The sequence below is a fragment of the Trachemys scripta genome, chromosome 11 (genome assembly GCF_013100865.1).
Source record: "Trachemys scripta elegans isolate TJP31775 chromosome 11, CAS_Tse_1.0, whole genome shotgun sequence".
NCBI lineage: Eukaryota > Metazoa > Chordata > Testudines > Emydidae > Trachemys > Trachemys scripta.
Window position 1 is genome coordinate 31,728,767 of NC_048308.1, and position 22,280 is coordinate 31,751,046.

The 22,280-nt window shown below is 36.8% G+C and overlaps 1 protein-coding gene across 3 annotated transcripts in view; it reads left to right on the forward strand.

Moving 5' to 3' along the window:
• SLC4A10 (solute carrier family 4 member 10) overlaps window positions 1-17,126 on the forward strand; it is a 265,490-nt gene extending 248,364 nt beyond the window's left edge. For 2 of the 3 annotated variants that reach the window (XM_034785814.1, XM_034785813.1), the window contains exons 19-25: window positions 1,981-2,232; window positions 3,601-3,669; window positions 4,894-5,067; window positions 6,212-6,334; window positions 9,409-9,476; window positions 11,029-11,145; window positions 15,827-17,126. In XM_034785814.1, the coding sequence (XP_034641705.1) occupies window positions 1,981-2,232; window positions 3,601-3,669; window positions 4,894-5,067; window positions 6,212-6,334; window positions 9,409-9,476; window positions 11,029-11,145; window positions 15,827-15,893 (870 nt within the window). In that variant the 3' untranslated portion in view covers window positions 15,894-17,126. Of the gene's footprint in view, window positions 1-1,980; window positions 2,233-3,600; window positions 3,670-4,893; window positions 5,068-6,211; window positions 6,335-9,408; window positions 9,477-11,028; window positions 11,146-11,860; window positions 11,900-15,826 lie in introns of all 3 variants that reach the window. The other variant, XM_034785815.1, reaches the window with a different exon arrangement.
• The last annotated feature ends 5,154 nt before the right edge of the window (window positions 17,127-22,280 follow it).

Below are 22,280 nucleotides of genomic sequence, written 5' to 3' on the forward strand. Positions count from 1 at the left end.
TCTTAGATGTAAGACTAGTGAGATAGTGAAGGGAGTTTTTTCTTTGATTTACTTTATATAAAGTTGTGTCCCATGGTAAACAAAATAAATGAACAAAAACGGCATTTTCATGTTTGGTATGTGACTTCCATTTCAGAAACCCAAACACTTCTTATTTTATAACTAAAACTCATCTTCAGAAAGAAATTGTCTGCTTCCAAATCATTTTTTTTCTCTTTTTTATATTTCCTGAATAGAAATTCTGAATAGAGTGTGCCTTACAGTTTCTTTTTTTAGTCTCTGTAGCAAACCCTTCTAAGTTCGTTTGGAAATGGTTTAGTGACTTTTTTTTTTATCATAAGCCATCTGCATGAGTTTACAGGTAAGATTCTGGTTCAACACATTCATGTTATTTGCTTGAACTTTACTGCTTCATCAGAACAGGAAGTTGGACGTGTTGCCATATTGGAAAATACTGCATGTGATTTATCCCATGTGACTTTTCTCACTAACAGTTTGAACTTTAAGTGCACTGGTGAACCACAGTCTCAGAGAGTATGTCTACACAGCAGCTAGTGGTGTAATTTCCATCACAGTAGATGTTTTCTTTTGATTCAAGAGAGCTCACTAAACATAGCAGTGTAGCTGTGGTGGTGCGGGTAGCCAGCCAAATACAGTCCTGTCTGAGACCCTAGATATATATTCAGGCAGCTAACCCAAGCCTCTTTGGCTACATTGCTATTCTTATAACACTATGTCGATCATATCTAGTTTGTATACATCTATGCTAGTTGGGAATTATGCCTCCAGCTATAGTCTGAATATACTCGCAGAGCTCCTGGGTTTTCAGAAAGAGGGAGGAAAAAAGTCCAGCTTTGACAAAAAGTTCATTTATATGGAAAAACTTTATGCAAAGCAATGTTCATTCTCACATACAAGTTGAACATAAACCAAGGTGATTTTGAATGCATTTGAGGTTTGAATCAAATGTTTTACATACCTCTGCTCGGTAGCACAGAAATGTTATAACTTGACTTATCTGATTGTCTAACACAGTCAACCTTTAACGATGGTATTTCTTTCATACTGATTGTTCCTACCAATGGGGTTGTATTTCTTAAGAATGTAATGGGGGAAACTGAAAAGGCACAGTACCTGATTTATTTTTTTAACCAACCTTCTTAATTTATAGAAGACTATTTTTACAATGGACAAAAGTAGAAACACAGATTGAAATCTCCAGAAAAAAATCACAAGCAAACCTCAGTTTAGCATGATAATCATACTACTGAGAACTTATTAACTTGATGTGACATTAATATAAAGGATTTTAAAACATACAAAAAGGTGCATGTACTTTTATAGACACTGACGATTTAAATTAGTTTTGTAGCTGCTAATTTAACAGTATCTGTGATATATTGTGGAGGGAAGAATCCCTTTGTGTTTCAACCTTCTGTATGACCATGTCTGTTTGCTCTCCTCTATTATTTTTTTTTTAAAAAGTGAATTCATTGCATGTGAATGATACCATATTGGCAGCTCTGGTAATTGGCATTCACTGTTATCAACAGATCAGGTCCAGGTAAAACAGCAGCGACACATCTTTGCCCACATTTGCTCACCAGCATATCTGAAACTGGCTATGGAAGGACCACCTCTATGGATGGCTTCTCCTGGTATTTCTCATGACACCACCAGAAAAGAAGCCAAATGATACCAGTTTTGGTAGTAGATTTGCAATATGGACTCTTGCCTGCTAGGAATTAGACTAAGACCACCAACTCATTTCACATAAATTACCAAACTATCACCATCATAGCCACCTTTCTCCCACTGCTGACATCAGCTTGGGTAAAACATGGAGGACTGCTATTTTCTGTTAGGCATTTGAGTTTTTGAAATTGTTTCTAATAGTTAATTAGGTATGTCTGCTGCTAGAGCTTTCCTTAATCCAGATGTCATTTTACATCTTGTTATTGTTGCTGTTTCTTTTAACAGAAAGGGTGTGGATACCATCTCGACTTGTTGATGGTGGCACTCATGCTTGGAGTGTGCTCTATTATGGGATTACCATGGTTTGTTGCTGCCACCGTCCTTTCTATTTCCCATGTGAATAGCTTGAAACTGGAATCGGAGTGCTCTGCTCCAGGAGAGCAGCCCAAATTTCTTGGAATACGGGAACAAAGAGTTACAGGGCTCATGATCTTTGTCCTAATGGGCTCATCTGTCTTTTTGACAAGTGTTCTTAAGGTAATACATTTTCAAAAATAAAGAAAAAGTGAATAGTACTGTACTGTACATAGAATTTCAATTCTAATTATGCTTTTTATCGATTAGGCACACTGCCAACCAATATCCTATATTGCAATAATAGCTCTATGTATGACAACAATCAATGTATTCTAACACTCACATAATAAAATAGGTAGGGGCATTTCATATTTTTAACCAAAAAGGATTAGAGTGAAATCCTGGCCTCACTGAAGTCAGTGGGAGTTCTGTTACTGACTTCAGTGGGCCCAGGGTTTCACTGTTAGTCTAGCCTTGGATTAATGGCAAATTTTCATCTAAAAACCAAAGTCTGGTTAAATTACACCAGCAACCGAATTTGTTCAGTATTTGGATAACTTAACAACATTGTGTGATCGATCTGTGGGTTAAAAAAGGGGGTTTCCAATAAGCATTCTGCAGTTGATGTCTTTGAAATAACCAGCTAAGCTTTCTCACATTCTCTGCAGGTTCCAAGTCGAAGCAAATAACTAGGGGTCTATTCTCACTTTACGTGTGCATGATTCTTAATAATATCAGTAAACCTTGTAGGCAAAATCCTTGTCCTAATGAAATTAATGGGAATTTTGCCATAGGTTTCATAGAGATCAGGATTTGACCTTATGTATGGTTATCATGAAGGGAATAGATTGTTTAATGCTTATATTTTTTTTGTAATTTTTTTGTATTTTTTTGTAATTCTGATTTAAATATAATGTTAAGCATGTTTCATAAAAAAGTGCGTTGTGTGCATTGCATTTAAAATAGGTGCTTAAATATGGAAAGATTTCCCTGCCCACATACTTTGTACCAGAAAGAGTCTGCACATTTTAACTAGATAGACTCACAAAATCATTGGGAAACCGTCGTGCACTGTACTTACAACACTGTGCAAACAGCACAGACAATTTCCCATAGCAGTATTATTTATTTTGTTTTATTTACAGTATGAAAAAAGTGTAATCTTAGATGCTTTTTCTGAGAATGTTGGTTGCAATGTTCAGGTCATATTCTGAACAATATTTTACCGGAAAGCTATCTGATTATTTTATGTATGTACTCTTACACTTTTATTTTCTGGGCATTTGTATTAATTTTTGAGAACAGTGAGTAAAGTACAGTGTGGCAACTAACTGTTAAAGCAAAATGCATCTTTGAAGCCAGATTCTGCTCTTTATTTACACAGTTGTAAACCCAGAGTAACTCTACTAATTTTAAGGGAGTTATTCTGAATTTATTCTGGTTTGATTAATTCAGGAATATGGCTCTTTGAATTAAAATATCTTTATACATGAACTGATATTCATTATGTTCTTCTTTTCTTCCTTTTTTTCCTCCTCACCTGTGCAGTTTATTCCTATGCCAGTACTCTATGGGGTATTTCTTTACATGGGTGCTTCATCTCTAAAGGGAATTCAGGTAAAATGGAGTACAAGAAAAGCACACATATGTTTCTCTGTTAGTTATTGTGTTTACTTTTAAAATGGATTGTCATTTTTTCTTTTACTCTCTATTTACTTTCATATAGAAACTTAAAGGGACACTGTCAAGTTTCTTTTCCTGGAAGTGACTAATTTGAAAAATAAAATGGATTTTTCTCTTTAAATAGTATACATGGAAATTAAAAACTGATAATGATTCTTCTGCTCCTCTGTTGATTATTTAAAGAGACTTTTGGGTGGGCCTCAGAGCAACGCACTGTTGCACAGGCTCCTTCCTCTTCCCTTTGTACACAGGCCTGCCTACTGCCTCTTCCATTTCAACATTGCTGCTACTATTAATGGTAAACATCCACTTGAGTTTCATCTACACAAGTAGACCAATCCTTTGTTTAGCTGCTCTACAGCTGGTTTAGCCAGACTCTTGAGGATTCCCCTCCCACATGTAAGGGTTATCTCAGATAGGGAAGAGCAACTGTAGCAACTCCTACAGTGGACATGACTTGGGGAAAGGGAATGCTCTAGTGATTCCCCACTGCTGGAATGGCCCTGGAGGCAGTTGGCAGCTGGAACACCATTGGCAACAATCTACACATTGGGCCTAGGCCAGCACAGAGCTTGCCAAGGATGGTGGGAGTACCAACAGCTCCTTAACATCCCACTCTTCTGAGCTGTGCCAATCACTCCACAGCTGCAGCTCAGGATCTGGCACTAGGACTATTTCTCATGTACTGATGCAAAGTGAAATGACGTAGTAAAAACACGTATGCCCAGCCTACATGAACTCCCCCAAATTGGCTAGTGCCAGTAGAGCTGCACTGGTGTGTGAAAAGTGCTGAGATGGATGCACCCTTGCAAAGCCCGAGGAAGGGGCATGCACCATCAACAAAACGATGAAGTAGGCTATGCACAAAGTGCTGTCAAATGCACAGAGAAAACAAACTGAAAGAGAAAGAAGCAAACATTTTTCTTTAATCTCCTTCAATTCTAGATATTTTAGGGGTTACTTGTCACAAAATGTGGAAATATGATTACAAGTTGACAGTGTCCCATTTATTTTAAATTTTGTTTATTATTGGTGGGGCTGGTTATGTCATCTTTTATTAAGGTTGCCTGACACTTCACATTATAAGACCCTGTTTTCAGTTGCTTATAAATTTCTTAGAATTTAGTAGCTAAAATCTATGCTTTATATTTCTTCTAGCTTTTTGATAGAATAAAGTTATTTTGGATGCCTGCAAAGCATCAACCAGATTTTATTTATCTGAGGCATGTTCCTCTTCGAAAAGTCCATCTCTTCACCATAATTCAGCTGAGCTGTCTTGTACTCCTGTGGGTTATAAAGGTTTCAAGAGCTGCCATTGTCTTTCCAATGATGGTATGGAAAATGTTCTTTTATTTTCTCAAAAAGATAACTTATTTCTCCTAACTTATAAATAATTGCTAGAAAACATGAATTGTGTACAGGTATATTCAAAATATAGGTAAGGATACTTTCACATTGCATGATCTAAGTGAAATTCTATATAAACCTTGCAGTTTGGATCAAATCTCATTTACTTTATACATTTGAATAACCCTACTGTCTAGTCTCATGAGAAAGGTGAGTAGGATTTGGTCCTTTATGAGACAATTTGACACTTAAAAAAGAATTCTACTTAGATTCATAGATTCATAGATTCTAGGACTGGAAGGGACCTCGAGAGGTCATCGAGTCCAGTCCCCTGCCTGCATGGCAGGACCAAATGCTGTCTAGACCATCCCTGATAGACATTTATCTAACTTACTCTTAAATATCTCCAGAGATGGAGATTCCACAACCTCCCTAGGCAATTTATTCCAGTGTTTAACCACCCTGACAGTTAGGAATTTTTTCCTAATGTCCAACCTAGACCTCCCTTGCTGCAGTTTAAACCCATTGCTTCTGGCTCTATCCTTAGAGGCTAAGGTGAACAAGTTTTCTCCCTCCTCCTTATGACACCCTTTTAAATACCTGAAAACTGCTATCATGTCCCCTCTCAGTCTTCTCTACTTGATTATTTTACATAAAGAACATCCATTCAATAAGGGTGTTTAGTGCCTGGAGAGACTTTGTTAACAGTTTTATGTCTTGTTGAAATAAATAACTCAATTGATTCTGTTACTGAAATCAATTCTCCTTAGTTATATCACTGACTTAAAAAAAGATTAGTATTTCATGCTGCTTTAGAGGATGACAATAAAGATTAATTGGCCCAGAACATACTGCACCCTAAAAAAAAATTCCCAAGCCCTGAAAAATGCATTAGCCCTTCCAAAATAAAGAATAAAATTCCAGCTTCCCTCTTGGATGATCCACCAACCAAATATATGCAAGCAAATCAGAGTAGACAGTATAATATCCATATGTATGCTTGTGCCATGCATGTCTCCTGACTACAAATTTAAACACCATCACTTTTGAAAGTGTCCCTTTAAAAGCATATTTACCATTTTTTATTTGCCTACGATACCCTGACCATTGAAATAAATGTCTTGACCAGGTTTTAGCTTTGGTGTTTGTCAGAAAACTCATGGATTTATTTTTTACCAAACGGGAGCTAAGCTGGTTGGATGATTTGATGCCTGAGAGCAAGAAAAAGAAACTGGAAGATGCAGAAAAAGAGGTAGGTCGGGGTTGCATTGTTCACTTCCTAATTCTTCTTTATCAGTATTTCCATTGAATTATTTACCCCAAATCTTAGAGCTGAGTCATCATCCATGCGACATGTAGACTTAACAGTGTCAGTCCTTTGACTTTGATTATATCACATTTTAAAGTTACAAATCTAAGCCGCATTCCTGCAAATAGATGTACTACTGCAGACCTGTATGCTAGCATAATATCATACTGAGGTCAAAGAGATTCTGTGTGGGTGGAAGGAATCCTAGTGGTACATCTAATTATGAAGTAGAGAGGGGTATGGTCTAGTGATTTGAACACAGGCCTAGGAGTCAGAAACCCCCGAGTTCTAATCCTGGAAATTAGTTTTCTTCAGTGCCCTTGGATAATTCACTTAGGCCTGGATTTGTAAAGGTTATTTAGACATTGCTGTGCTCAGCATTACAACACTGACTGATTTAGAAGGCTAAATCTAATTTTCAAAATGATTTAGGAACTCAAGACCCTAAACCCCTTTGGCTCATAATTGGATTTTGGCACTGAGTGCCTAAATCCCTTTTACAGTGGTATGTAACTCAGTTGAACACATCAACTCCTAAATATTTTAAAAATCTGGACCTTAGCCTCTCTACTTCAGTTTAACCATCTGTAGCATGGGGATAAAATTTACTGTCCTGTCTCACTGATGCATAGTGAAAATTAATGTTTATGAAATAATTTGAAAACTAAAGATGCTATATAAGTGATAAATATATTAATTATTAATATTTACTATTTGCAATATATGTCCAAAGTTATCAGAATGAAATTTAAAATACACTGCTCGTTCCACTTCACACTGTAACTGATATATCAATGCAAACAAGAGATTTGAGTCCACATCTGTTGTCTTTTTGAGTCAAACTAATTATAAGTAATCAAGGTACCTTTTTTCACATTTTGGGTTGTTGGAAAGGAACCCTTTCCATATCATCCCCATGTTTTGCTTATGTGTCGCTTTCTTTCACATTCCAGATAGCATAGCATCAGACAACAAAACTGGAAAAATCTTTTTTCTTTTTTTTTTTTTTTGCTGCTGCTGCTTTATTTCAGTCACTGTCTATTTCGAGAGGTTATTTTTACATGTTTTGGCATTTCTAAATATTTGGAGCTATCATTAAAACTGTTTAACTGTCAAAAACTTATGAAGCTGTGAAGCCTGGAAATGACAAAATTAACTAGTAATAAAACTTCTGACATGTATTCTAAAGAATTAATTGGAGAGTTGCTATCACACAGATTTTAAAAATAGAAATATTCTACCCACAAGAGTATAAATAAAGTTGACAAGATCTAAAAACTTGTTTGACTGGATCAAAATTTCATAATTTACGTTGCTTTACATTTCTAGGGCAATTTTTTCCCACTGCTTAGCAGTTTTCTTTTGTATATTATTCATCTCTTCCAATACACACTTCGGAGGCCACTTCAGAGTTAACTACTTAAGTCATTTTGAGTAAGACCCAAATGAACAAAATACACTTTTCTCATTATAAAAATTAAAATGGTGACTTTTTTAACAGGTCTAGTAGTAAAATGGGTGGGAGACAAACTCAATTTTGGCAAGACTTAAATTTCCTCACAGAGGGAAATGATACTGGCCATTATAGCTAGTGCCAAATTAACAGTGTGGGCTTGGAATGTGGGCCATATGACCAGGGTGCTGTCACAGTGCCTGCCACCCGGTGGTAGCCCTAACGTTGTTGCTATTGGTCAATCTCAATCCTCCTAATAAATGCGGGGATTAGCTAGTAGAGTGACACCCATACAAGGCAAATGGAGCGAGCCTCTTCCTACTCTGCCACCTCTTACTCCCCAGTATGTAAATAACACTCTGACCCTTTTCCTTTGGGTTATTGGTTACATAGGGCTTTAATTTCTTGTGATTCAGTCTTTATGGAGTTGTGTGTGCTGTGCTGCGTTAGCGCAGGCTGTTATGATTGCATCCATTGGTCAGTGTAGGCACACCTAACTTTGAAGCATTTGCCTGCGTTCATGTTGAGCAGACGCTATTATTTCCATGGTTCAGTTGAGTGGTTTGTTTTGTTGGATTGCGATATTAGACGGTTGGCCATGGGAGCATGGGTTAGGTGCCCCTCACTGGGGATAGAATTAATAAGGTGCATATAGACTCTCCTGCACCCACATTTTCCTGTAAATTAGGTATCTACCCACCTTTAGTGCAGAGGGTTTTGGATTTGCAGAGAACCTGGCACTCTTGCGGAAAACATTGAAGTTTCCTCATGTAATAGGTTGCATAGGGCTGTGGCCCTTAATTGGGCCCTGGGATGTGTGCTGGCCTGCCTGAGGCCTTGGAATAATGTGGGCTCTGTAGAACATTGAGTTTAAGTGGGGTATACTTGAGGGTATATATTAAGCCTGGGGTATATTTGAGGAATGCTCTGGATTTGAACTCAGAAAAGGAATAAAGCCTGTAGCTGCTTGAAGTGGCTCTTGTCCTCTCACTGTCAACAGGACATGTTGCTTTTAGGAGTTATGTTTTTCTGGAGTTAAAGGTTTCATGAACTTGCAATATTTGACCAATGGATTTGAATGTACATCCCCATTCTCCTTAGCCCCTGGTATTCCCAGGTGCCTTTTTGTGTTCCACTGAAAATTAATTTTGGGGCCCTGGCTCATTCACTTTACAGTAAAGTTGTGCATGTAGTCATAAATCTGGGATTGCCTGATTCTTGCTTGCTCAACAGTGCGGCCTAAATGTCTGCTCTTACATAGTATTTGAAATCTGATATATACATTCTTTGCTGAATATTTATTAGTAACTTCGCTCTCTTTTTGTTACAAAGGAAACTTTTATGTTTCCACTTAATGATAAAAATACCATTAAGTGGAAAATTATCCTTTAAATACATTATTTTTAGCTTCAGATGTTTGAAACATAAAAAGTAATTGGAACTGTATCCTCTGTTTTAAAGAACTTTAGTAAATATTTAATATTACAGAAAAGAAAGGTTATAACAGATATAACCATGTTCAGAACATCATTTTGTCTCTTGCATCTAAATGTCTTCCTCCTAGGAAGAACAAAGTATGTTAGCAATGGAAGAGGAGGGCACTGTTCAGTTACCACTTGAAGGTCATTACAGGTAAAATATACTTTTGATTAACTTGGGGCTGATGTAAGCAAACATGAGAAAAGGACTAAACAATTGTATAAAATCCTGTCATGCCACAATACTGTGACAATTCTTAATCTTGGCACAGAGTGAAATCTGTCCTATCAAAAAGAAATATGCATGTGTGTTAACAGAGCACAAATATGCATCCGAAAGCTCATGCTTCAGGCTTTTGTGTCCTAGGTCCCACCTCCCTAGCCTTGGAACCTGATCCTGCAGCCTTTATTCACCGTGAAAAAAGTACAGCAGTGGAAGTTTTGCCTGTGAAAAGACTGCAGGATCAGCCCACTAATGGTGAATATCTGGGCTGGCTCTTGGTACACCTACTGCAAGACTAGGGTGCGGAGCAGGGTGGGAAGGCCCCAGAGCTCAGGCTGCAGCCCTGCAGCCAAACCCTGTGAACCTGTGTCAGCTGCAGGTTTCTAATTGCACTGTAGACATACCCTAAGAGGCCACAGACACAATCAAGGCACTAGTCTTGCAAACTGGTGCAGTTCATCAAAAACTTTGGAACCACTTTTTTTTTTTTTTTTTTTTGTATACCGAGCCTTGATCTGCATACAAATAAAGTCATAAATGATGTACAATATTTAGTTTTGTGCTATCACAGACTGAGGCCCTTAATGATTTTAAAAAATAAATATATGAAAGGTTAAGTCCATGGTCCTACAGTTCCTCAGAAGCAGTCCTAGTAAAGTTAGGGACATAAGGGTTCAGGAGTGTCCTGTTACTGATTTTTTTAATACCTCTTTTTTTTAAATAGAAAGGATATTCATTTTGAAATCATTAAAAAAAAATCTTTAAATTACTCCAGCTTTGCAATGGTTTTAAAACACTGCAGCTTACAGTTGGAGTTGGTTAGTATAGTCTAGAACAGTGTTGCTCAATCTTTTTGATACTAGGGACTGGCTGGCTGCCTTCCTCAACTGTGTCAGGGAGATCTCAGGGACCGTCACCAGTCACCGTCACCACAGACCGGTCACTGAGAAACATTGGTTTAGTGAATTGATCAGGGTGCTAGGAACCAGGAGTTCTTCCGTTTTAGTCCATTGATATGTTCAGTGGCCTTAGGAAACTCACATAACCTTTCTGTATCTCATTTTCCCCATCTATAAACTGGTGGTGATGCCTACTTACCTTACAGATGTTGTTAGGATCAATTAATTCATGTTTGTACAACATTTTGCAAGAGTAAAGCACTAAATAAGTGACATTAATGGAGTATATGTGAAGTTGCTAATAATATTTACTAAGTTCTCATAGACTCATAGACTTTAAGGTCAGAAGGGACCATTATGATCATCTGGTCTGACCCCCTGCATGCTGCAGGCCACAAAACTGTCCCTACCCCTTCTCTGGACTCTGCTGTTGAAGTCCCCAATCCTGTGTTTTAGTGACTTCTAATATAATTGTTTAACATATTCATATATTATCATAATAATCAATGACCAAGTCCTGCTGTATAGTAATATAGAGAACAAAGACTGATCACTTGTGATATTGTGTGTTCATTTTTGTTTAGAGATGATCCATCTGTAATAAATATTTCTGATGAAATGGCAAAAACTGCCGTATGGAAGACATTGCTGATATCCTCAGAGAATGCAAAGGATAAGGAGTCAAGCTTTCCTTCTAAAAGGTTTTAACTTTTAAGTTATTAATATATTTAACCTTGTGTATTGGGGCCAAGCAAAACAGCTGATTTTTTAAAATTGAAAAATAAGGGACTATAAAACATCTTTAACTACCACTAAGTTTATTTCTTGAAGAGTTATTTTATTTTTTTTAATTGTCTAATTAAAATATTCTGAGTCATATACACACTATCACTTTATAGATTCATAAATACTTGCATGCTAGAGTGGAAAACGATATAGTTCAGTATGCCGATACCTGTGTAACAAACCACAGACTCATAACACCTGGAAATCACACAGCATTTATTTTGAGTCTATTCTTTGAATAAAGACAACATGGTCATCACTGTAACTGAAATGTTCACATGCAGCACCCATTAGTGTTAATGAGTGTTACACATATACATTTAGGGCAGAGTAGAATGCTTGAAATTGCAATAAAAGTCTCTTTCATTATATATATTTCTGAATATTTGCAACTCCTATTTAGAACAGCAAACAAATGTAATTTTCTGTTGGCATAAAGTTTAAAGTATAATCCAGGAATATTGTAAAATGAAGAGATCATTTTTGTCCATGCCATTGAGTATGAATATGAATGAGTAGATATGTTAAATGTACAGCATTTATTGTAACAAGTAGCTTCCGCTATTTCCATAACTTTTAAATTAACATGATTTTTTACTTAATTGTTTCATATTGCATTTCTATCATAAGCTCCCCTTCCTAATCACTCTAGAAGCTGATTCCCCAAAGGTAAGACCCTGTCCCTCAACCTCTTCCGTGATTGCATTTTCCCATTTTAAATAGTGTCTTCTGGAAACCCAGATGACTTACTATATGTAATTTTTGGGGAGACAAAATGAATGGAAAACTCATGATCCATGTTACAATACTTTTGTCAGAATCTGCAGTGTCATTTTGTAATACTTGAAATAGGTCCTGTTCTATAAGGTCTAGAAGTGTTTTTTGTGTTTTTAAAGAGTCAATGTCTATTTAAATGAGAAATTGAATTTACTCACAATATATACATTTTTATTTGCCCAGTAGTCATTTTTAATATTTTAATCCAGAATTTGTATGGTAGATTTCTAAATCCAAAATATATCCTTGGAAAGTTGACTTTTTAATTGCTTTGGGAAGAGATGAAGTAGGAGAAAAAATTTCAGTTAGTGTCACTAAACTGAGTGAAATTAAATATAAAAGCTGTGGTCCAGAATTTTGTCCCCCCAAAATGGCATGCTGCTTTTTCAGTGTTGTTCCTTTACATAAACAGCATAAACAAGATTAACAGTTGATGACCAAGAATCTTCATTTCAAATCTCTGTAGACGTGCTTATTCATGTGCTCCATTTTAGCACCAATTTACTATCAATCAAAATAAAAATATGGCTCTGATTTGGTTTCCCACCCTCTATATGAATTCCAAAGGCCATAATCACAGTAGATCTGTGTATGGGGGAAGTGTATAGTGAGGCTGTGCAGGGGAACTCTCTAACCCTCTGCATTTAGGGGCTGTCTCTTAACAGCTATGTGGATCTACTGGTCAAAAATCCTACATCAGAAATGCAGTGACTGCAATTTCAGTGATAGCTAAAAACACACAGAAATAGTCTCCTCAGTAATAAAATTCTAAGCAAGCTGCTACTCATTTGAATAAACCTCTGAGCTAAATTATTTCATTATGAACCCAATTCTGAATCCCTGCACGTAACTTGAGTGCATGAGCCTTGCTCCGAGTATCTCTGTGGAAACTAAGGTAAAGAATCCTATTTTCAAGGGGAGAAGCACCAGTGCAACCCCTCAGTGGCTAAGGGGGCCTACAGGAGTTTCCACTAGAAGCTAATCTTGAACCTAAAACGTACATGGCCTCACCCATGAGTGACAAGTATTACAGATCTATATTCTTCTGCATTTAAATGGAGATTGTAAGCTCCTCAGAGCAGGGCAGTATCTCATTTATCTACCAAGTGCCATGCACATCTATGGTGCTGTCTTAAAAAAAAAGAAAAGAAAAAAAGGGGCAATAATAATTATTGTGTGTGTTTGTATGTATACACACACACACTCGAGAGAAAGAGAGAGATTTGTTATATGAGCCAAATTTTCTGCTGGAATATACTGGTGCACCTCCAGTGACTTTAACAGAACTGCACCAATTTACGTTGGCAGAGAATTTGGCTCAGATGATATTAGTGAAGTTGTATGTGGTGGGTCTCAGGAGATAATTTGACCTTTATGACTATTCATTGTTTCCTGGTGATTACTTGCACTCCTTTTACTCAACCTAAGATGCAGGGTCCGGGCACGAAGTTCATACTCATGTGAGTAAGAACTGGAGGATGAGGCCCTTCGTTTTTCATTTTCAGGCTTTTAATCATAAAATCCTCCTTACTGTAAATGCCCAACCCATAGCTATAGAAATCCAGAGTCTGCTGTGTCTAGTGGCTAGCTTGTCTCAGCTGCCTGCATAGAACACAGGGAGAGAGATGGATTCCAATAAACAAGAGCCACAATCTTTTTATTTTTTGTTCTTTGTAAACAAAAGCAAGTTCATATCATGCTTAGTTATGACACAGCAGAAACAAAACTAAACAAAGGCCAAATTCTGTCCTTAGGTGCATGTGCGTGGCTTCCATTGAGTTCAGTGGAAATTTTATGCTGACATTTGAGGATACAGTTTGATCTCAAATGGATAGAAAAGTATTGAAAATAAATGGATGCAGTGGTAATAGTTATAAGGGTGACCACACTGAAAAGTTCAAGGGACTTTGCAGGTAATCAAGGATATGGGATGACAGTGTTCTGCTTCCTGCAGGAACGTGTTCTGCCATAAAGAGAAAAACGTGCATTGTCTTGTGTTGAAGGCAATTGCACTTGTGCTTTTTGGGACTAAACCACTAAACAAGCATTTAATATAGCATTTGTCTATAGTCCTGTCCTTGTTTATACGTTATCTGCCAAACACCAAAATAATATGACTAAATGAGGCTCATAGAAACAAATGAAGATCCTGTAATAAGATTTCATATAAACATTTTTCACTAGTAGAGGCTCTGTCCAGCCAAAAATAGACAAAGGCTCTTTGATGCTAACATAGTAAACAAACAAACAAAGTTCAGTGCTGAAGGCGTTGCCGAGCTGCCTTAGGGGAGGAGAGGTTAGGTAAATGACTTCTCAGCAACTCCAGTGCAGTTACCCTATCATGGACTCTTCTGTCCCTGCCTGGCTCACTGGTGCTCCTTAGCCCCAAGGGTCTACGCAGAGAATCTCAGCAAGGGAGACATCCTCTTCAGCCAGCACAGCCCATTTAGATTTCTCTGGCTGATTCAGTGAGAAGGAAAAATCCACTCCTGATGTTAGACTATCAGGAGACATGGATCCCCTACATCATCCCCAGGAGACAGCCTGGCAGGGTAGAGACTTTTTTCCAGAGAAGGCGACAGGACTGGGCAGTTGCTTCCAGCTGAAATCAGTATTCCTCTGTTGTTTCCGGAAGCACCCCTTGAAATAGGCGGAAGCCTCCATAGCCAGGGAGATAAGTTTGGGCTTGAGTTAACTAAATGAAAATAATATCTGTACCCTTAAAAACTATTTCTGTGAGGAAATTTTACAGGAGCAATTTTGGAGATTCCTTTGAAAATTTGTCCACCTAATTTAAATCCCCTTTGGATTTGGCTTGGTTCTCATTCACTCCTGCTAGGGAATCATTCCTACCAGGAGGTTATATGTATGCTCCAGGTTTGTATTTCAGAAATACGTATTGCCATTCTTTGTCAAAGGGTTGATTTACCTGCACTTTGGAAGTGTCTTTAAATTTTATTTAAATTTAAAGACTGGATGAATCTTGCTCTAAGGAGCTTGCAGTGACTCTCCTTTCACATAACAATGCAACCTATTTGTTGTGCAGGTTGTCATAAACTAAGGTTCAGGACAGAGGAAATAATCACCCTTGCACATATTGTATATTGCTTTCTATAGGCAAATCATCAGCATTTTTCCATTAAAATTGTGTTAGAATTTGAATTAAGACTAGAAAATATTCTTTTTGTTAATATTCTGCTGATAACTGCCTTGTGCATGGCTGGGATACCCCTTTTTAAAAAAATTGTGCCTGGTATCACACAGCATAAATGTGTACTGAATCAAAGATTTAAAATTAAAATAGTTTGATTTTTTTTCTGAAGAAAGGAAGACCCTGAAGCACTGCTCACTGTCTCTTCAAATAAATTGGTCCAAAATATTTCTCATACATGAGTGATGAGAATACACATATTTATAGCAAAGAAATACTGGGACCTCTTGTTTGTGCCATTTCAAAAAAATGCTGGTATTGTCTCAAAATTGTACCATTATCATTGTTGTAAAAAATCATTAACAGTATTGTACAATATTTGCAAAAAAAAAAAAAAGGCAGCAACTATTTTTTCTTGCATGCTCGCAGATTTGCACATGTGTAAACTTTCAGTTTATTGTTCACTTATCTCTTTACTAAAATATTGGCCAGTGTCGTCTGTACCATGGAACACTGCAATTTTTCACTCTTGCTTCCCAGTTTGTGCCGTGCAGCATGAAAAGTTAATGCAATCCTGTGTGTTTTTCCCCAGATGAAATGCTTTAGCAACTAGGATAAGCCCTGCTGTAACATATATTCTTTTTTTATTTCCGCTCCTCCCCCCACAGTGCTGAAAGCAGAAGAGAGAAGAAAGCTGACTCAGGGAAAGGTGTTGACCGGGAGACTTGTCTATGACTTGTTCTTCAATTTATTTTTACAAACAAATGAAAGGAGTGCCACAATCATTAATATAACTGATTTTATCATATATTGTAAACTTTGTCTTTCATCCCAAACTAGCACAGGTAATGTAAGTAGTGCAATATTTATTTCATTTTCTTCTAAATGTCTACACCATCAGATATCTGTGCAAAAATCTACTGTACCCAATGCAAGAATCTTCACTTTCCTTGCTATGTGTTAGTCATTTGTTAATACTGAATTCATCTCAACAATTTAGTAAGCATAGTTTCTTTCAAATTTAACTTAGTAGCTTTGTACTGTATTTTTCTACTTCACCTGTGTGAGAATCCCTAATAATTTCATTCAAGACAAACTTGAAACATAGTCCCATTTCTTTTTTAGCTCTAGCCAATTATTTCAAGAGACCCAAATTAAATAATTAATGACTGACCTGATCCTGCAAACCCTATCTCGCTAGAATAATCCTTACCCATGTGAACTTTCCCACTGAACTCGAGGGTTACTCTTGCACTAAGAGCACTGGTATCAGACCTAATATTTATGCAGTTTTCCTTGAATTAATACAAAATATTTAATATTCAAATTTGTATGTAACTGGAACATAAAATCACATATCTAATATATAAAACATTCTCTTACCTTGTTAAAAAAGAGATATCCATTGATGTGAAATATTCATATGGTATTTGCTAAAAATGCAAGCTGTGATTACAGTGTCTTGTACTGTACTGAATGTTGCAGTGGTAGGTCATTAACAGCTGCATTATGATATTAATGAACCCAGTATTTTATAATACTAGTGGGAATTTTGTAGATATAAATCTTTACCAGACATATGCAGTTATGTTGCCCTCCTAGTGATGATCTGTTTTCTGTTTAATTGCCTAAAATCTTTAAACGCCACCAATAAAATCATACATTATGTTGCACACCTATATTGTTACCCCTTTGCTTACAATCATGCCCTGCTGTCATCCAGATATGAATCATGCACAAGAGACTTAGAGGTGGTCGACCGTTGTTTTTGTTACACGCTCGTTTCATTATTCCATTAAATGCATGTTGATTAAAAACAAAAATTCAAAATTGCAAATTAAGACATGGCTTAAAACTAGGACTTTCAATCACAGTTAATGTATGCAATTAACACAAAACAATTTAACTAGTTTAAAAAAAAAGGCACGATTAATTGCAGTTTTAATCGCACTATTAAACAATAATATAACACCAATTTAAATGTATTATAAATATATTTGGATGTTTTTCTACCATTTCAAATATATTGATTTCAGTTACAACCCAGAATACAAAGTGTACAATGCTCAGTTTATATTATTTCTTATTACCAATATTTGCACGGTAAAAAAGATAAAGAAAAGAAATAGTATTTTTCAATTCACCTCATACAAGTCCACTCAGTCCTACTCTTGTTCAGCCAATCACTAAGACAAACAAATTTACATTTGTACAACACACAAGTTTACATTTACGTGAGATAATGCTGCCCGCTTATTTACAATGTCACCTGCAAATGAGAACAGGTGTTCACATGGCACTGTTGTAGCTGCTGTTGCAAGGTATTTACATGCCAGATATACTATCCATTCATAATGCTCCTTCATGCTTCGATTTCCAGGCCCCCCAAAATTTCACATTTGTAAGTTGCACTTTCATGATAAAGACATTGCACTTCAGTACTTGTATGAGTTGAATTGAAAACTATTTCTTTTCTTTCTTTTTTACAGGGCAAATCTTTGTAATAATATAAAGTAAGCACTGTGCACTTTGTATTCTGTGTTGTAACTGAAATCAATATATTTGAAAATGTAGAAAAAATCCAAAAAATATTTATAAAAAATTTAAATTAGCATTCTATTATTGTTTAACAGTGCGATTAAATCTGCAATTAATCGTGACTTTTTTAAATCTTGTGATTAATTGTGATTTTTTTAAAATTGTTTGACAGCCCTACTTAAAACCATTACAAATAAGTTGTTCTAGTACATACAAACTGATTTTACTATGGCATGATCCTTCAATCTTTAACCAAACTAAATTTTGCAAAAATAAGGACTGTAAGATCAGGCATTAAAGCATTGGAACAATAACAAAAGTTTTAGAGCGTTATGTGGAAATGTCACGATTTGTTATTTTTTTAACAAATTAAACAACTAAAGAAGGCTAACTCTTATCATTGTGTTAGTGGCTTCAGTCTTGTAATCATTACAATGATAAATTTATAGGGCTTTAAGGCTTCCTGGCTCTTCCAATACGCTAATAATCACTCCACAGAGCTCAGAGGAGTGACTTTTCACACCCACTGTCCAACACATAAAAAGCATTGCTTCTAACGCTGTTTTGATTAATCTAGCCAGTGCATTCTGTTGCAAATAAGTAGGATCACTATTCTAAACACTACTTAGTATTATCAAAGCCCGTTACGATCATTTTTAAGGCAATTATATTTAATGGATGCAAAGAAGGATTTACATTTAATAAAAATGGTTTGTATTTATTAATTTAGGGAAAATACAGACACATGAAGGTTACAATGCTTTGTTTTTATGTACCGGATGGTACACTGGAATATTCCAATTGTTTTAAGCTTAGTATAGAAGTACAATACTGGTTCATCCCTGGAAGCAGCTTGCTGGTGTTTTGATATGTTGCTGACTTTCTGTTACCGATGATCAAAGTGAATAGGAAGTGTCACATAACCAACTCTTAGAATACTAAGAAATCAGTATACTCAGTGGCATTCTGTATTTCCGTTCAGTATTTGAGTATTTTTTTTTACAGTCACTCTATTCTTGTGAATTTTAATGCTATTCCAATGTTAATCTTAACATTTTGAAATCACATCAAATATAATGCAAATGTAGTGTTATGTATTTACTTCTAATTTCATATTCCTGGTCAAAATTACTGAATTTCTTTGATGTAATTTATTACAAAAGTTTAAGTAATGTGTACATGTGAATAGAATATTGTGTTTTTCACGACTAAGAAATGTTATGTGGAAATAAATATTTATCCTAACTGATTTTCATTTTTATATTGCAAGACACAATGATCTAGTCTGCAGGGCATTTATGCAGCATGACGTGTATTTCTTGTTTTAAACATCTGAAAAGCTACATTGGGTAGACATTTTGAAATGTTTCCCTTGTACACTAAGGAAGTTCTATGTATGGTACTCACAGCTCGGTGAACCATTTGGAGTAAGTAATTTAATTGTCAGATATCCCAATCCTGCAAGGTGCTCTGTGCAGGTGGATCTCTGTGTCTAGGCAGTGCCCTATGAACGTATTCAATATACAATCTGTATTAGCTAATTGTGATTGATCACAAGTCACATGCTTTCTGTTCTGAGATTGGATGAGTTTAACTAAATGTTAAATTGTGGCTTTGCCACAAGCACTGAACAGGGGTGGCACATTGTTGTATTGCCCCAGGCGCAGACCAGGAACCAGATTATGATTTAGTCCCAAAATGGCTTCTGGTTCCTCTCCTTGCTCCGACGGAGCTCATGTACACCAGCCATATACCTTACACAAGTTACTTCCCCCTAGTGCACTGACTCACCTGTGCTGGCGGGTCCAAGAGGGTACTGAGTCCAGGCTCAGCCTTTTCCCCACCCCTGCCCTGCCTACATGCACAGGAGGGGGAGTTGCAGGCCCAGGGAGGCTGCTCTCTCAGCCTTTCATGAAGTTTGTAATAATAAACTGGCACTTGAGGATGTAGAACTACTCTGTACAGATTGCAGTTATGTACCCTCCCCCCACGTATTTGTATTATGGTCACTGGCCATAGGTATAATCAACACTGCTTCTGTAGTGCTCCCGTCTCAGGTGGCACTGGCCCATTGTACAGAGATTGCAGATCTTTGTGTTTTCCTATATTCACTGGATTAAATTAATCCCTTATATAACATCACCAGAGCTGGTTTAGGCAGTAGTGTCACACCTATAGCTGCAGTGAGTCTGTGACGTGTTGGACTCCTACCCCATTGCAGCAGGGAGAAGTGAAATGCAATGGGCCATTTACTGTTTGTACCACATGGTGTTTCATGCTGCCTGAATTATGTGGTGACAACTTCACAGCTACTTGGCATCAAGGAGGGTTCTCCAGCACCTCAGGCTTAGGTGGGACATACCACTTATGCCTAACTGTTGGACTCTGGTGCACGAGAGATTATTTTATCATGATTGACATTTTTTCACATTTCTTGTCACGTCTAAAAATGTAGCTATTATGTGCACCCATGGTATCCATAAGGGAGGAAAAGTTCCTTGATTTACTTATCACTTTTATAGCTTGTTGTGATCCTATTCTGGGTCATGTTTCTTCTCCCTTGAGTGAATAGAATCTTTTGTTCATTTCTCATATTCTGGAATCAGTGAGCTGGCTGTTATTACTGCTTAGAGGAAATATAATACTTTGAGAACATTTTAGGTAGAAGGTGGTAAAGTATGTCAGAAATATTAATAAATTGCACCTAAAATCACCACTGTGATGCGGGTGGTCATCTTGTTCACAGCAGGTGTTGGGTTTTGTTTGAGTAAATGAGGCAAGGCTGAGCTGTTCTTACAATTTTCAAAGTACATGTTTGTGAAAACTGCAGCCTTGTTTCCACTAGAACCCTGCCCATCTCCTCATGGAGATGGAATGCTAAAGCTGCTTTGACTTTGTTCCCTCTCCCGCCCCGGATTTTATCTGTCTACTTCTAGATTCACACCTAACTCTACTAACCCATCATACACATGTAATAACTATGGGACAGGTATATGTTAGAAACCAATGTGCTAAATGTAATATAGTCATATCATGCTTTGTTACATGATACTACCAAGGACTAAATACAATTATAAAAAAGGTGGAAATATTGCACAGGACTAAGGGCTGATCTTCACTACAGGGAGATCGATGCTGTTGCAATTGATGCAGCAGGGGTCTATTTAGTGGGTCTAGTGAAGACCTGCTAAATTGATGGCAGAGTGCTCTCCAGGCAACCCCAGTACTCCAGCTCTCCCAGAAGAGTAAGGGAAGTTGACCAGAGAGAGTCTCCCGTTGACGCAGCGCAGTGAAGACAGCAGGGTAAGTTTACCTAAGCTGGGAGTAGTGTACCTTTGGTCAGCTTACCCCAGTAGTGAAGACAAGGCCTAAGTTTCCTTTATTACAAAAACATATTTGTTGTTGGAGTTCTTAGTCAAGTTTTCTAGTAGATAGAGGACTACAGATATTGTTCAGAACAAAGTCTTTGGTACCACAACTTTGCCTTCATTCCATTACAAATTTTGCTGTTCCTCTTTTAAGATAAATGGTTTGCTCTTTCCATACATAGGTACAGAGCATTCTACTAAAAGCCACAGGGCTATATAGTCACTTTATTTTTAATTCTAAAAGGCTCATATTATTCCTGATTTTCCCATTGTGGAGCCTGTTAAGTGCAGCCTGATGATAAATCTGAGAGAAATTTACAGGTAGATCGTGGAAAACTCAAACCCTGTAGCACATTTCTATACAAAGACATCAGCCAGTGCTTGCTCCCAATGATCGTTAGATACTCAGGCTGCATTTTAATTTTTCACTGATTATCTATATCTTAAGCACTGGCAACATGCCCAGTCTTGTATGACACTGGAGGTAATACAGTTCCTCCCTCACAAAGATTACACTAAGTAACAATGGGCCAAAGATCCTTGCTCAGGTTGTACTCAAGCAAATTCTCATAAAAGTCCACACCAAACTGTCTGATTAAGGAGTGAGTAAGCGCCACAATGCTGATGCCCTTTAGGCACTTGTGGAATTCAACTCCACAGTTTTGATAGACATTACTCAGGGGCTTTGCAGAAAGCTTTTCTATAATCACAGCTTAGTTTTGTTTTAGAGAGTGCTACAAGGCAGACCTGTCATGTCATCTCATGAAATAGATTGTACTGAAAAAACAGAATTTTCTGCAAGAAATGGAATACTAACATAAGTCTCTCTTATTGCTGTTTTTAGTGTAGCTGATAAAAACATGGGACATAATTTTGCAGAAGTTTATGTTGAAAATTTCATCCTGATTGTCACTAAAAATATTCAGACTTCAGTAAATTTCAAAAAGATCTCTATTAATCATCTGAGCTTTCTTTAACAGGTTATAATTCGGCTTGGAAGGATTTGATTTTTCTTGGTAAACATCAATTTCACTGTATGCGTACAAACTGACAAAAATATTATTCCATTGAAATAAAGTATAAAAAATGCTGGTTGAGAATTTAGTTTGATTTAAGGATATTTACTTTGTATATTTTGAGATGTGATGTCAATTTGTATTTTAATGGTTATAAAGCTTTATCTCAACATCTGTCTTTAAATAATTGTCTGACACTC